The sequence below is a fragment of the Drosophila eugracilis genome, unplaced genomic scaffold, assembly GCF_018153835.1.
Source record: "Drosophila eugracilis isolate 14026-0451.02 unplaced genomic scaffold, ASM1815383v1 contig_90, whole genome shotgun sequence".
Taxonomy (NCBI): domain Eukaryota; kingdom Metazoa; phylum Arthropoda; class Insecta; order Diptera; family Drosophilidae; genus Drosophila; species Drosophila eugracilis.
Genome location: NW_024573812.1, coordinates 6,791,664 through 6,806,798, shown reverse-complemented (window position 1 = coordinate 6,806,798; position 15,135 = coordinate 6,791,664). Strand labels below are relative to the sequence as shown.

Below are 15,135 nucleotides of genomic sequence, written 5' to 3'. Positions count from 1 at the left end.
AAACAGCTGACTCTTACCAGTTCAACGACAGTGCTGCCGTATTTGTACCCTACGTTTAAGTCGCTAGAAGTTAGAGTTAGAAATCTTGTGATCTTATTTTACATCTTAAGTGGTAAGCTAATTACCACAATATCACAATATTTATAAACAAAAAACACATAATATTTTAAACATAAGAAAAATCCATTTGGCAAAATAAAGAAATATCTAAATTATTAAAAGCTAGAACTGGCTACAGAATAGTTGGACTATCGGGCCATCAACTACATTGCTAGTTCCGCGCAACTAGTTCTTTAAATTGTTGTCAAAAGTGCTGGTGAAAGCAAGAGAATGAAATGTTCTGGCCGTATTTGCACAATTGCTGAGTAAACGAGTGACATCGAAACAAGCGCCATGTATTCATAACAACCAACCGCGCACCTGCAGATTGGAATTTAAAGCGACCCCGGAGCAGAGCCGCCGCATTTCTTTGGCGAACGTTCCGCGGAGTCGTTGGATTGGATTGGATTCGAAGCGGTGTCTAAAGCGGTCGGACAACAACAGTAGCTTGATTAGTTGGCAGTAAACAGAGCTGGCGATCGCATCGGTCATTCACACCGCACCGTTTTGGCCAGAAGCACCATTAGCTACCAACTACGAACTACCATTTGTAAGCCTTCGAGATGGGTCTGCGGTTCCAGCAGCTGAAGAAGCTATGGCTGCTCTACCTCTTCCTGCTCTTCTTCGCGTTCTTCATGTTCGCCATCAGCATTAACCTCTATGTGACCAGCATCCAGAGCTCAGAGTCGGAGATGCGGTAAGTAAGCCATTAGGATGTGCCACTCCGGATTGCACAACTTCCCTTTGGGGCCCCAGTTGCAAAATGCAAGTGTTCCACTCGAGTGCCTCGCCTCCGCGTTTCGATTGCGGAGGCACTTTGCATTTGATTTGGGTCTCTTGTTTGTTTTGCCATCGCTTCGCGTGATTCGGCGCGGCCCATTGTAAATGCTAAGTTTTAATACCATTGTCACATCTCCGTCCACTTGGCTCTTGTGGATCGCCGCCTGCCTTGGCTCTACGCCGATTTCCCGCACAGTCATCCAAAACCGCCCAGACGGCGATCCCTCTGGCCGCGCAAAAACATCGTGGCCCACTACATCGGCAAGGGAGACATCTTCGGCAACATGACTGCAGGTGAGTGAGATCGTTCCACTTGATCACCGTCACTTAATGTAGTTCGTTTGGGTAATCAAAACGTTTTCGATCTTTTATCTTAGTTATCAATATCAATCAATATTATATCAATAGAGCTAGTGCAGGGATGTATATTTTATAGGTTTATTTTTATATATTAATTATTCTCATCTTAGATAAGTTAAACTCGTTATCTTTTAAACTTAAGTTGTCAATAATTGTAAACAGAACTTTTTTGGGTCATGCTTATCTAGTTTATTATTTTATATTCAATTAGACACTCCTTACATTGCTTAAAAAACGTAATTGAATTTTTCAATTTAGACATTTTACAACTTAAAACTAAGGCGTGACCCCTATGATTGCAGTGGAATTAACTGAATTAAAGAGGATTTACAAAAATTAGCTCATCTAATTAACTATAAACCCAGAACTGACAAGTTTAATTTAAAGTGTACTTTCCAATTTACGACACCATGCCCAGGAGCTAATCAAGCTTAGGTCAACCAAAATCTAACCAAGTCATCTTTGATGGAAAATAACTATAAAAGAGTTTCCCACAAATGACACAACGTCGAAATGCATTAATATCCACTCGCTTGCAGACGATTACAACATCAACCTGTTCCAGCCCATCAATGGAGAAGGTGCCGATGGGCGACCAGTTGTGGTGCCGCCGCGCGACCGCTTTCGCATGCAGCGCTTCTTCCGGCTGAACAGCTTCAACCTGCTGGCCAGTGATCGCATCCCGCTGAACCGAACTCTCAAGGACTACCGAACACCGGAGTAAGTAGAATCTCGATGCTGTTAATATCATTTCTTAATGAACTTGTAATGCCGTACAGGTGCCGGGACAAAAAGTATGCCAGCGGTCTTCCCAGTACGTCGGTGATAATAGTTTTCCACAACGAGGCCTGGTCCGTACTCCTGCGCACCATCACCAGCGTCATCAACAGATCGCCTCGCCACCTCCTGAAGGAAATTATCTTGGTAGACGATGCCAGCGATCGCTGTGAGTTATTAGTGTTATTGATCCTATTGATCTTGCCTAGTCCAAATATCATTTTTAGTCTGACAATTCCTTCGAGCTAATGATTTAAGTTTGAATAGTTAAAAAATTTATAATATAATAGTTATTCTCAGAGTATGTTTATTCGTTTCATAAATAAGGTTTATGTATCAAGCTTATCAAAATATTAACAACTAAGTTAAAACTTCATCAAGTGAACCCTCACAAACTGTATAAACAATTCAAATTTCATTTTACTCGTGAATTAAGTGAATTTTTTCTGTTCGTTAAAAACACTATTTGAATGATTCATATTATAAAATTGTTATCTTGCAAAATACAAGGAACAGCCTTATCAATTACGTATCGCTGTGAAAATGCTTTGAGTGGATTATATGTTGATTCACGTTGAGCTCAGATTGTTAAAGTCCAAAACTTAGTTTGATTGACAATTTCTACGTTTCTGCTTTTATGTTTGGAACTAAAGAAGCCGAAACTAGAAAATCTTTATGTATACCACCTTGTTTAATGAAAATCATCTTCCATTAAATCTATAATTTATCTATTTGTCTTCCAAAGCCTATTTAAAACGCCAGTTGGAAAGCTACGTAAAGGTTCTGTCGGTGCCGACGAAGATCTTTCGTATGAAGAAGCGCAGTGGCTTGGTACCCGCCCGACTTTTGGGTGCCGAGCAGGCTCGCGGCGATGTGCTGACCTTTTTAGACGCCCACTGCGAATGCTCACGGGGATGGCTGGAACCACTTCTTTCCCGCATCAAGGAATCCCGCCAGGTGGTTATCTGCCCGGTGATCGACATTATTTCGGATGACAATTTCAGTTACACGAAGACGTTTGAGAACCACTGGGGCGCATTCAACTGGCAACTAAGTTTCCGTTGGTTCTCCTCGGACCGTAAACGCCAGACAACGAGCAACAGCACCAAGGATAACACTGCCCCGATTGCCACGCCCGGAATGGCCGGAGGACTCTTCGCCATCGATCGCAAGTACTTTTACGAAATGGGATCCTACGACAGCAACATGCGTGTCTGGGGTGGCGAAAACGTGGAGATGTCCTTCCGCATCTGGCAGTGTGGCGGACGTGTTGAGATCAGTCCCTGCTCCCACGTGGGTCACGTGTTCCGCAGCAGCACGCCGTACACCTTTCCCGGTGGCATGAGTGAAGTGCTCACTGATAATTTGGCGAGAGCGGCAACCGTGTGGATGGACGATTGGCAGCACTTTGTGATGCTCTACACTTCCGGACTGTCACTGGGGTCCAAGGACAAGGTAAATGTAACGGAACGTGTCGCGCTAAGGGAGAGGCTTCAGTGCAAGCCCTTCTCCTGGTATCTAGAGAACATCTGGCCAGAGCACTTCTTCCCGGCCCCAGATCGTTTCTTCGGCAAGATCATCTGGCTTGATGGGGAGACTGAGTGCGCCCAGGCCTATAGCAAACACATGAAGAATCTTCCTGGAAGAGCTCTGTCACGAGAGTGGAAGCGCGCGTTTGAGGAGATCGAAAGCAAGGCAGAGGAGTTGCTGGCGTTGATCGATTTGGAGCGGGACAAGTGTCTGCGGCCACTCAAGGAAGACGTACCGCGTTCCTCGTTATCTCCGGTGACCGTAGGAGACTGCACATCCCATGCTCAAACAATGGACATGTTTGTTATTACCCCCAAGGGTCAGATCATGACCAACGACAACGTTTGCCTGACCTACCGCCAGCCAAAGCTGGGCGTAATCAAGATGCTGAAGAACCGCAATGCTACCACTTCGAACGTAATGCTGGCGCAGTGCGCTTCCGACTCCAGTCAATTGTGGACCTACGACATGGATGTAAGTGGTTGACCATTCTGAGAGTATCATTATTATAACAATCTTCCTCCATAGACCCAACAAATATCGCACAGGGACACAAAGCTGTGCCTAACCCTAAAAGCGGCGACCAATTCGCGCCTGCAGAAGGTTGAGAAGGTGGTGCTTAGCATGGAGTGCGACTTCAAGGACATCACCCAGAAGTGGGGCTTCATACCGTTGCCATGGCGCATGTAGAGTAAAGGGTGCCATGCCAGTGCCAGGACATTATATCCAATAACCCTGCCAGCAACTCTTTAACGCATTGTGATATTTATTGAAATTGTTTAACGAAATTCACTCGTTGATTTGTTTATGTAAACAAGTAACCAACCCACAGGCACACAAACACCATACACCTGCAGACTAGCTGTTCAGCAGCCCGATTCCACTGACACCTTCTCAATTCTCTCAATGAAAAGATCAAAATTTATGTAAGATATTGGAAGAATAAGTGCCAGTGGAACCAGGCTTCACTAATCAACCGTACACCGATACAGACCCACAAGAATTGTTTTTAAACACTAACCGAATGCGTGGGGAAGCTTTTCTTCCGCCACGCATTGCGACTCTATAGATCTATATAGCATAGCTCTATGCTATATGCTATATCTACGTCATAATTATTAAGCAAGTCCTAGGCAATTTTTAGATGTACTACCTTCGAACTTACTTTTTTATATCACCTAAATAAAGCAACCGAATGTAGAACGTGTCGCTGTAATCTGTTTCTGTTTCTGGGACGGCTTATCGCTGCCCCTGGGTCCCAATGCAATTGATTTAAATTTGGCGCATCTACCGCAGATTGCAGCATTCTCGCGATGAACGGCTGCTATAACACAATCAAGTTCACGGGCCTGCTCTCCAATTTGCTTTATATGGTAAGCCTGAATCCTGGTTCCTTTGTGTGTACGCTTAATAAACTTTGGACTTTCAGCTACTTGGCATAGGAGTGATGTGTGGAGCAGGTTTGGGGTTGCAGGTGGCAGAGCCCAATACGCCGGAACACACTTACTTCGTTAAGAGTTTGGTTCTGGGTGGCACCATTTGTATGATTGTGATGTTCGGATGCTACGGCATGGTCTGCAACTTGCTCTGTGTCAATGTGATTGTAAGCGAAAAACGAAAAAGCATTATCTTATCGAGAAGCCCTATTTCTGATTTATTTTCTATATTCACAGTTTACTCTGTTCATACTGATTGCTCTGGCCGCGGAGTACCTTCAGCTGCACCACTACCACAATCCGACCATCAAGGTCACTGGTGGCGCCTTGAAGCAACTGGAACTGGCATGGCATGGTCTGGACAAAGAACCAGAGCTTATGCAGCAGTTAGAGGCTTCAAAACACTGCTGCGGCTACAATAGCTCCGACGATTACAAGCGCCTGCATTTGCTGGTGCCAGCGAGTTGTTATCAGGCCACTGCCAATGGCACCGCCCAGCAGATCTATCCAAGCGGCTGCCTGCAGATGCTGAGCCATAGCCAGCGGTACATTCAGCAACGCGATAAGGTCTACATGTGGGCTATCGTTGGCCTTGAGGTGGGGAATTGCCTTTACGCTGGACTTCAGTTTCTCGAAAAATTCTTAACCTTTTCGCTCTCCCGCAGATCTTTATACTTCTACAGACTGTGGCGCTGAGTGTGCTGCTTTTCAGACTCCGCCAACGGCAACGTATCGCTCGCAGACAGGTGCCACCAGGTGTGCGCCGAGAACCGCGCTCCAACCATGTGTCCGCCTCACGGGTTCAGCTACTCAACGATGCCTGATTTAAGATCTTATCAAATGTGTTGTTTATTGTAAATCCAAGTGGCAAATGCTTATGTATAAATGTCATTGGTAATCAGTAGGTGTAGCGACGAGTCTTGTTGGTCAACTGGCAGCAGAGGGTGATGCCCAAGATGATGCCTACTACCTGTAATGGAAAACAGAATTTGTAGATAGTTTTTCCTATTATCTACACATGTGTGCCCAATCAACCTAATAGGAATAGTTTCCTAAAAGCGTTACACAGTTTTACCCACCTCGTAGCCAATAAGCCCACAGTGGACCAACCTCTCGTACCGGTAGATCTCTAGATACGCTCTCTTCACGGCAGCCATGCAGCCCTCCCCATAAGGATAAAGGGCATGAAGCCCGTCCTTTGTGTGGAAACAGCTGCGCGGAACCTTCATGTTCAGGCTCGTGTAATCGGAAAATCCCTTGTCGCCACAACACTCGTACTGAAAGATGAGGCAGATAATTGCTTAGATAACCGCCCAGCGATCTAGGGGCAACCCACCTCCTGCTGCAAGTTCTGCATAGCGCCGTTGTGGCCAAGCTCCTTCATCCAGAGATCCATAACGTATACCTCCGTGGCGTCCAGCTGCTTGGTCTCGTTGTAGTGAGACACTTTCCAGATGTGTGAGACTATCAGAATCAGAAGCACAACAAGGTTCTGCAACTCGGGCCACTTGAAGTTCCAATCAATCGACAAATCATCTGCTTTCGCTACTCACCAACACCATCACCTTGATGGAACCAAGGATAGCGCCCAGACAGCCGATCAGTCCGGCCAAGATCAAAGCGCCTGCCATGCCCAGTTGGACGAACTTTTCCAAGTGCTCCGCGGAGCCCTCATCGTATTTTTCCAGCTCATAGACACCGGCCAGGGCCGCCAGGATGCCAACGATCTGGATCGATATTAAAATTATGAATTATGCCTGCGCACATTAAGCGTTTGTTAATGGCCCAAGAAATGGGCAAACAAAATCTTCAGAGACAATCTTTCGCCTCGCGGACAACGTCATCGGGCAGCGAGAATAAGCAAAAATAAAAACAAAACTGGCGCAAAAATAAATTAAATTACTTTTGGCTTTATTTATAAATGGCACACAGACAGTTTCCTTTCTTGTTGCTGTCGCTTCGATTGTGCCGAAATTCGCCTGGCCAACAAAGTTGGGGAGAACGAGAGCCAAGTGACATCTTGTCTGGTGGATATGGAAATTCGGATTGGGATTTGTTGGCTGCCAAATTGGCCAGCTACTCGGGCAGCACAACAAAATTTTACAATCGACAATGAAAAATTTAACCAGAATGTAAGACATTAATGATCTTGCTTTGACAAACTGCCAGAGAGTCAAAATTGAATCAAGATCTCCATCAGCAAGTGCGTCCATTACTCATACGCAGCGTGTGACTCAAGAAGGGAAACTGACAACTGTTGCATTGAAATTATCTACGCGTCGTGGAAATGACTGCTTGACCTTTGATTTATTCTCCCCCAGGATGGATCATGGAAATTTTATGATGCGGTTGGATGAGTAATACGTGGCGTACTCTGAGAAGAAGTCCCTTACCAACGTAATTGTACTGAAGACCACAGAGGTCCATTGCAAGCACACGCGAACCGTGGGCATTTTACTATTTTCACAAGCAGCGTTTTTCTATACTTTATCAGTTTTTCAGCACTCATTCAAGATGTGACTCCAGGCAGCGGACGCGTTTCCCGGAAAATCCGCTTTTCACTCTCGACCGACTGTGCGTGGCGGTGGCCGAACTGTTAGTGCCGTCGGATCGGGCCAAATTAAAGCGAAAGCCGAAAAAACGATCGCTAAGAAGCTGCGAACTGTTTACAAATCCCCCGAGTAGTCGTCCGTCCGTGTCCGTGTCCGTCTCGGTCTCCGTTCCGGCGTTTTGTGTGCCGGTCGTTACTCAGGAGACCGGCGTTCACCAGATCTCATCGCCAACCCCACCCCTTCCGCACTACATTGATCGAAACACTATAATTTACACTTTGAAAATAAACAAATAATTTATAGGAACTAAAAGTTAGGTATTTATTTCATAAGCAAATTTGTTAATTAAAATAAGAAATATAAATTGCGAAACTAATTTACTTGAATATTTCTACAGAGAACATTGTCCTAACAAATTTTCAGAGAAATTTTACTATATATAATATATATGTTCATATTTTTTTAGTCAGGAATATAAAATGTCTTAAAGTTATATTCGAAAATGTATTATTTAAAGGACAGCTGGGGAAAAACTACATTTTACTATTACAATAGACATACATATGTGTTTTTCACAATTAAAATATTAATAACCTGGAAAAACGCTAGCTTGGGTTTGAGCCTCCGCGGATGTTTTTGTAGCCGACGGGTCTCTTTTTCCATCTTCTTGGTTCTGCTTTTCCGATTAGCATTTTTGCGTCGTCTGGTCCCATTCTGGACAGCAATTGATCCCGATTCTCGTGTGCTGGTCTGCCGACTGGTAGAAAGGCTTTTAAAAGTCTGTCGCATCCTGCTGATCCGGATTTTCCCCGGTGTTAGAGGATGGGCGATTGAAAACTTTTTGCAGTTTGCTGAATTCCAAGTCGGTTCTGGAGATTGAAAACCCGTAAAATCGTCGCTCTCTGTGGCTATGTCTTTCAAAGTCGCTTATCTAGAAGATTCGACTCCAGTCTGCCTTGGTATGCTGAAATTGCTGAATTCCAATTAAAAGAGGTATTACATAAAAACTCCGGGTTTCTTTGTATGTGACCGAGAACACATAAAAGATAACGCCAAGTTGTCCTTTGGTGTTGAATGCGTAAGAAAAAGAAGAATGATTTAATTCATTAGTTAATGCAAATAGTTTTCATATATTTAATAAAAATGTAAAATCATTTTGCTTTATTATATTTAAGCACAATTTTCATAAATTTTATTCTGCAGTGTGACCGAGTTTAATTAAATAGTAGGAATAACTCTAATGCAGGGGTCTACGGCAGAACATTTACTTACACATACATATAAAAGAAAGCGAGAGAAACTTTTTTTTCTAACGAATTCATAAACAGGAACAGAAGTTATAGAGAGATTTCCCGTGCAAGCGTTCGAGGAAGTTCCAGGAAAAAAACAAGAAAAAATTATATGGCAGTTGGCGACTGGAATGAGGAGGTGAGAAGAAAACTAAAAATTACTAAAGAAGATTGTTCTTTTTCAGTGCAAAATTAAAAACATCACTAAATATTTATTCTCCATCTTATCTTTGTAAGCAGATCGATCGAATAGCCGTCAGGTAGGGTACATATGTACCTTTTACCTATACAGTGCAGCTCCATCTTTGAACAATTTTGTAAATTCTTTTTCAATTCAAAAACACAAAGGTTATCCCAAGACAAACACTATTTAGAAACATTTTTTTAAGTGTATCAAATTTTTTCGTATATTTTTATATTCATCTTTATAGGCGAATATGCATATACACATATCTACCTAGCAGCTTCGCCTATATTTCGCCTATAGCGGGCACAAACAACACTTATCGAATGTTTTAATTTTGGTTTATTTTTTATTCTACGCCTTTGTTGCCTCCAGATCATCTTAAACTGCTATAAAATCCATACATATTGGTTTATGTGTTGCCAACAACCGATTCCGGAGATCCCAAGGAGACCTGTTAGAATCTCTCGCGCCGCAATTTATTGCGCACCGTGATGCCCAAGTGCGTGGCGGCTCCCAGAGCTGCGAACTGTGCGGGGATAAGGGGGAAATTTGATTAGAGCCCTCTGTCTATATATCTAAAGTCTATTTATATGGCCCGCCCTTGGCCACAAAGTCCCTTGGAAATATGTGGCCAAGGCTGACATGGAACCTACATACCTCCACCAGCAACAGCAGCCATTTGATGATGAGTCCGATGGCCACGTTGTCGGTGGCATGAGCCTGCACAGCCTGCAGGCAACCATCGGTAAAGAGGTATTCAGCGAGTCGCTCGAACGCCTTGAAGCAGCTAATGGGTATACCCCTGCCCATCAGGACGTAGTCGTGGGAACCCATCTGACCGCAGCAAGAGTACTGTACAAATTTTAACCATTAATCTTAGAGTGTTCACAAAAGTTTGCCAAATACATCAATGTGTTATAGTAGATCTTTGTGAGATTTATGAATGACTATATATCTCCACTATGTGGATTCTTGATGCTAACATCACTATATAGATGCTAACATGAATATAAAGAGAATATATAGATGTGGCACATTATAGTTTACCTTTTGCTCAATGATTGATATGCGTTCCGCATTTGCCTTAGGATCAGCCCAAAGGGCCAGGAAGTCCTTCTTAGATCGCTCCACATAGTCCGTAGAGTGGGCGGCTGCGATGATGTAGATCTGCAGGCACAACAGGATCAGCAGGCAAATCACATACTGACAGGAAAAATGATTAGAAATCAGTAAGAGCCCTTCACTTTCCTAACTTACGCTCCAGACGAGTCCGAGGGAAACCCGAGCCGTGGCAAAACAGCCCAGAAATGAGGTCAGAACGACGAAGGTGCCCACGAAGATCTGAACAACGATGGCGATGTGCTCGAAGGTGCCCGGCGTGGAGCTATTCAGCTCGTACACGGACAGGGCAATCAGAGTCACTCCAATCAGCTGTCAATAAATGGCAAATGGCATTGGTTCCATCGATTAATGCTATGTCCTATGATCCTATGCTGCCGTCACTCATACGCACCGATAGCAGCACATTAAGCACGATAAGAACGCCTTTCAGGAACGATGTGGGACAGGCCATGTTGCCAATCAATAATCCCTATAATTAGTAGCCCCGTTATCCTTATACCCCGCACCTGTTTTCCGCTGCGCAGTTAACCCGATGCGTTGACCACGGAATAAGCGAACACCACAATGGATAGACCGCCAGCCCGGTTGCCATAAACGTTGACGTGCGACTGAGCGCGGCGCTTTCTATTTAAAATGTGGCGCCCCCGAAAGCGACAGTTAGTGGGTTCCGCCACTCGACAGAAATCAGCTATTCCGTGGCGGTTTACGATTATACACATGAAAAAATAGTCATTGAGATTGATATTTCAATCAGATGTCAAAAAGTAACATTTTAATCAGTTACTTTTTTAACTTTGCAGCTAATAAACGATATTTCTTATGTATCATATTTTCTTTTTATCTCTTTGTTTGTCAAACTTAATATCCTATATAGTCATGACCTAATTTTAACAACACTCAAATTGGATTAAGTCCAAATGGGTTCCATAATTTGTTATTTTGCCATACCATTAGCTCTATAAATCACTAAAAAACTCAAACTTTTGGCAAGTGTATTTATATCAATATTGCCATTGCTCTATGTAGTTGTGTCGTGAATTCTTGTGGGTGATATGATGTCACAGAAGTGAAAGCTTTCATCGCTATTATTCGTAATTTGGAAAATGGTAGGGGAAGCTTTCATTCATCGGAGTGCGCAGGAAAATATTGTGGATGAAAGGACATCGTTGAGGGATTTATAGGCGGAAAACTCATTCGCCTGCAAATATGCCAAACATTTCGCACATTACGCGACGAGCAACAAGTTGTAGGGGCCTGAGCCCCGAAGAAAACAAAAGTTTTGGCTATTCAAAGCTCGTCGGGACCATGCGTCGTATGCTTAATATTTCCATCACCCCAAACAAATAAACAAACTGCCAAGCGGCGAGTCATGTGAAAACAAACATCGCGCACATTTATTAGGATACTTATAATGTGTAATTGAACTATAAATATGTACTTTAATTACAGGTAGCTTTAAGGTAGGAGTGAATAAATTATGACTGTCCATTACTTTTGGTTATGAGACGTCCAAGCGAGAAATACCAATGAGACCACAATTCCTTCTTTGGATTACACTGTGGGATTAGGCCACGTTTCCCGAAGGCCTAGAACTCCATGCGCCGCTGTTTGTTCTTAAAACTTATTGCCAGAAACACGGCCAAGGCAAAACAGATTAACTGAAAGGGTAAGACAAGATATTCAGACATATTGGCCTTTAAACTGGCTAAGGTAAACCCACCTCGAAGGCCACTAGGACCCAGGAAATGATGAGGAAGCGCTGCTTGTCGCTCTCGTAAAAGTCCTGCAGCTTTTCGACGCATCCTTCCACGTACAAATGGTCAGGAGACTGCTGCAGATCAGCGTAACAGCTGGGAGGAATAATCTGCGATAGGTTGATGTAATCCTGGGCGCTGCTCTTGCCGCAGCACTCGTGCTTCTGCTGTATTGCATCCATATTGTTCGCCTGCCAGGCCAGCTCCACCGCCTCCTGGCCGTTCTTCACTTCGTATTGATGTAGGAACAGGCAGGTGCTTACGATCTGTATGATGGCTAGAATAAGCAGGAACACGGCACTCTGAGGAGTAGATACTATGTTAAGTTGAAGTTCAGTTCCTGCATGAAATTTTCTTACCGTCGTCGTCAGTGCCACCGATTCCCGGACAGCCGCGAAGATGCCCAGAAAAGCAAAGAGCAGGATGACCGAGCACGCTATGTAGCCAGCTATGACGAATTCTTGGGTCTCCATATCCGCATTATAAGCAATCCATCCTATAGCTCCGACAGCCAGAAACTGAAATGAATAACAGTGAAACCTCTGTAGGGCAGATGCTTTTTATGGGTTTATAAATTAACTTAATTAATTAAAGTTTTACTACAACATTTTATTAGGTTATAATATTGATAAATTGCATCTTTATAAGACCATTTCAGCTACTTAACTTTAAGTGATGATATAGTCTTGCTCTCTTTTAATCTTAATATTTCTATATGAAAAATGTATGGTGTTAGAGAAGATCGACTGTGGCATATGATATGATTGCAGTTTCAGTTGCAAGGGCAATTGCCATTCATTTGTGTGGCAATTAAGAGCCACAGCTGAGTGCATCACATAATTTGTCGTTCGGGAAGTTTGCCTGACTGAGCTGTGATAATGTAATGAACCCTCCCCCGGAATCACCCGAAATCCGACCCCCTTTGGGGGTTGATGAAGCACCCTTGTTCGTGCCCCAGTTTGGTGGGGACCCTCCCTGCCTGGAACTCCAGTGATTCGATTTCGCTATATGGGTCAGAGTGTAAACCAGAGTGCGAATATTGGTCGTGGGTACGTGGGGGCATGACATCATCCTGCGGGAGCGGAAATTAGAGCAATTGAAGGTTCTGAAGGAAGTCGGCCAGCAGGGAATAGGCCAAAATGTAAACACGATTGTCATGGCAACCAGAAAACTAGAATAGCAGACGGGCGGGCGGATGGTCACAGAGGAGGAGCTGGTGTAGCCAGTGGCCACCTTGAGGCCAGACCGTCCATCTCAGGTGAGCATGAAATGGACAAATGACAGACGTCGCTTAAAAATACACACCCAGCCGACTGAAAACATTTTCAAAAACATTCTCTTTCGAACCGTGTGCTCTTGAGGTCTCCTCGTATATGATATAGAATATTTCAAAAATAATTCATTTGGAGGCTCTTTTGAAGTGCGTTTACTCGTGCACCCGTTCCACATGACATCACGCTAATTTCCTTGCCCGAAACATGGATATATTTGTATTCCGACCATATATCCGACGTGGTCGAGGTAATTAGTAATCCATGTACGAGATGACTTACCCCTAGAATGACATTCAGAACGATGGAGGCGATCTTGATGCTGGTCGTGGCACAGCCCATGTTTGTGGATCTGAAAAACAAGTTCCAAGTGCATCAAAGTCAAGTATCCAAAAACACTCGATCGCTTCCCAAATGAAAGTCTGTTAACCTTTTGACTTCTCCTCCGCACACGAATTAAGTTTGCTTTGTTTATTTGTTTTCCTTTCTGGATTTTGAATTAACAGCCGAATAAATTTCCGTTCTACACTAGCCCGGGATATCCGCTCTCGAAACTCAACTTTTTCGGTCTGGCACGTTCTGCGTTCGCTGGCGAACTGAAAGCGGGAAAACTCTTGTTGCTCTCTTGCCCCCTGGTCGTTTGTTTTCCCCATAATCAAAATAAAACAATCTCTCTCATGAAAGAGAGAGCGATGCACTTAGGTCAGCGCTCCAAGCCATGACGTCAGGCTACCTTCAGTGGTGCTTTTGTATTCGTTATAGCTAAACTTTCCGTAGCGCACATATTGGCAATAGTGGAAGATTGAATTTATTTGATTAAAAACAAATATTTAAATTATCGATTATGTACGCGAATAAAACGTTTTCAGCGTCAATAAAACTCTAAATTCAGTGTTTTCTGTCTAAAATTTCTAATATCGAAATTAGTCAGGAATAAATAATAATAAAAGTTTGAATAAAAAATTATCGAAAATTAATAATACAAAATATAATTATAATCGCTTATTAAATCGCTTATCACCTATTGTTTTAGGTAAAAGAGAGCCATTTTTAGGAAAAGTAGCAATGGATAAGGAAAGAAAAGCACTATTGGAAACCATATTTCCGTTACTGGGCTACCGTTTTTCTCTTGTTACCAATATGTTTTGTCGTGATGAACAGCACTAAGAGTCTGTGGTTAGCGACTAGCATTACATGATGTAACCGCAGAATTATAAATTTTCAATGATAAGTCTATCAAATCCAGTTAAACAGCAATCAAAAGATATCAAGTACATTCAAGGTTCCTCAACAAAGAAAGAAAGTGGTAATGATTTTAGTCCATCTGTCCGTCTGTTTGTTCGTAAGATTGCAGTGATTTCGGTTAAGATCAAGACTGGCTTGCAAGGCACAATTTTATTTAATTAACTTATTTGAATTTGACAGAGTAGGTTAGCAGAAGTAACAAGAAAAGCATTTCGTCTTACTTTTAAACTAACGTCACAATAAGTTTACAAGAAAAGCTAAAATGTGAGATGGGTTAAATCAAAATATGGTTTAGTGGGTTTAATTACTTCAAATTACTAAATCATAGATAGATGCCTCAATATATATGGTTTTTGGTCTTATATATCTTTATATTCTTCTGGCCTTTATATTCCTAAATCTATTTAATCAAACCTAAAACGATTGGATTTTCTCAAAGTGTACATAAGTACATTTAACATTTTTGAAGCTTACTGTTAGCCGACGCTTACTCGATGATGACTAATTCAATCCCCAGTCTAGAGTCATGACTCTCATTCGGCACTTGCTCCTCTCTTGAGATTGCAAAAGCACATTGTTTACGAGTTTGTTTATGGTTGTTATGTCTGGGTTCGAGCACTGCCCCCATTCCCCCGAAACTCCACAATTCCTCCCACTGGAATATGTATGTATAGTATATAGGAGGCGTCATTTGTCTCCAGCTTTGGTTTTCATTTTATGTCATTATGCGTAC

At 42.9% G+C, this 15,135-nt stretch overlaps 5 protein-coding genes across 5 annotated transcripts; 2 read left to right on the top strand and 3 right to left on the bottom strand.

Annotated features, from left to right (window-relative positions):
- Positions 1-299: 299 nt before the first annotated feature.
- Positions 300-4,749, top strand: LOC108113213 (polypeptide N-acetylgalactosaminyltransferase 3). Its single transcript, XM_017223748.2, has 6 exons — positions 300-796; positions 1,076-1,173; positions 1,779-1,959; positions 2,019-2,185; positions 2,762-4,020; positions 4,075-4,749. Exons 1-6 carry the CDS (start codon positions 663-665, stop codon positions 4,234-4,236), a joined length of 2,001 nt encoding a protein of 666 aa, XP_017079237.1. The 5' UTR covers positions 300-662; the 3' UTR covers positions 4,237-4,749.
- Positions 4,750-4,859: 110 nt separating this feature from the next.
- On the top strand, positions 4,860-5,884 carry LOC108112281 (protein late bloomer). Its single transcript, XM_017222103.2, has 4 exons — positions 4,860-4,919; positions 4,976-5,149; positions 5,220-5,579; positions 5,648-5,884. The coding sequence occupies exons 1-4, from the start codon at positions 4,860-4,862 to the stop codon at positions 5,804-5,806; spliced, it is 753 nt and encodes a 250-aa protein (XP_017077592.2). The 3' UTR covers positions 5,807-5,884.
- Positions 5,807-7,699, bottom strand: LOC108112282 (protein late bloomer). The gene is made up of 5 exons (XM_017222104.2): positions 7,376-7,699; positions 6,536-6,709; positions 6,319-6,474; positions 6,062-6,259; positions 5,807-5,952 (listed from the first exon to the last, which is right to left on the bottom strand). The coding sequence occupies exons 1-5, from the start codon at positions 7,433-7,435 to the stop codon at positions 5,881-5,883; spliced, it is 660 nt and encodes a 219-aa protein (XP_017077593.2). The 5' UTR covers positions 7,436-7,699; the 3' UTR covers positions 5,807-5,880.
- Positions 7,700-9,334: 1,635 nt separating this feature from the next.
- On the bottom strand, positions 9,335-10,735 carry LOC108112328 (protein late bloomer). Its single transcript, XM_017222156.2, has 5 exons — positions 10,524-10,735; positions 10,268-10,441; positions 10,058-10,213; positions 9,668-9,862; positions 9,335-9,536 (listed from the first exon to the last, which is right to left on the bottom strand). Exons 1-5 carry the CDS (start codon positions 10,581-10,583, stop codon positions 9,465-9,467), a joined length of 657 nt encoding a protein of 218 aa, XP_017077645.2. The 5' UTR covers positions 10,584-10,735; the 3' UTR covers positions 9,335-9,464.
- A 764-nt stretch (positions 10,736-11,499) lies between these two features.
- Positions 11,500-13,741, bottom strand: LOC108112283 (protein late bloomer). Its single transcript, XM_017222105.2, has 5 exons — positions 13,588-13,741; positions 13,440-13,509; positions 12,246-12,404; positions 11,853-12,188; positions 11,500-11,790 (listed from the first exon to the last, which is right to left on the bottom strand). Exons 2-5 carry the CDS (start codon positions 13,497-13,499, stop codon positions 11,719-11,721), a joined length of 627 nt encoding a protein of 208 aa, XP_017077594.2. The 5' UTR covers positions 13,500-13,509; positions 13,588-13,741; the 3' UTR covers positions 11,500-11,718.
- Positions 13,742-15,135: the final 1,394 nt, after the last annotated feature.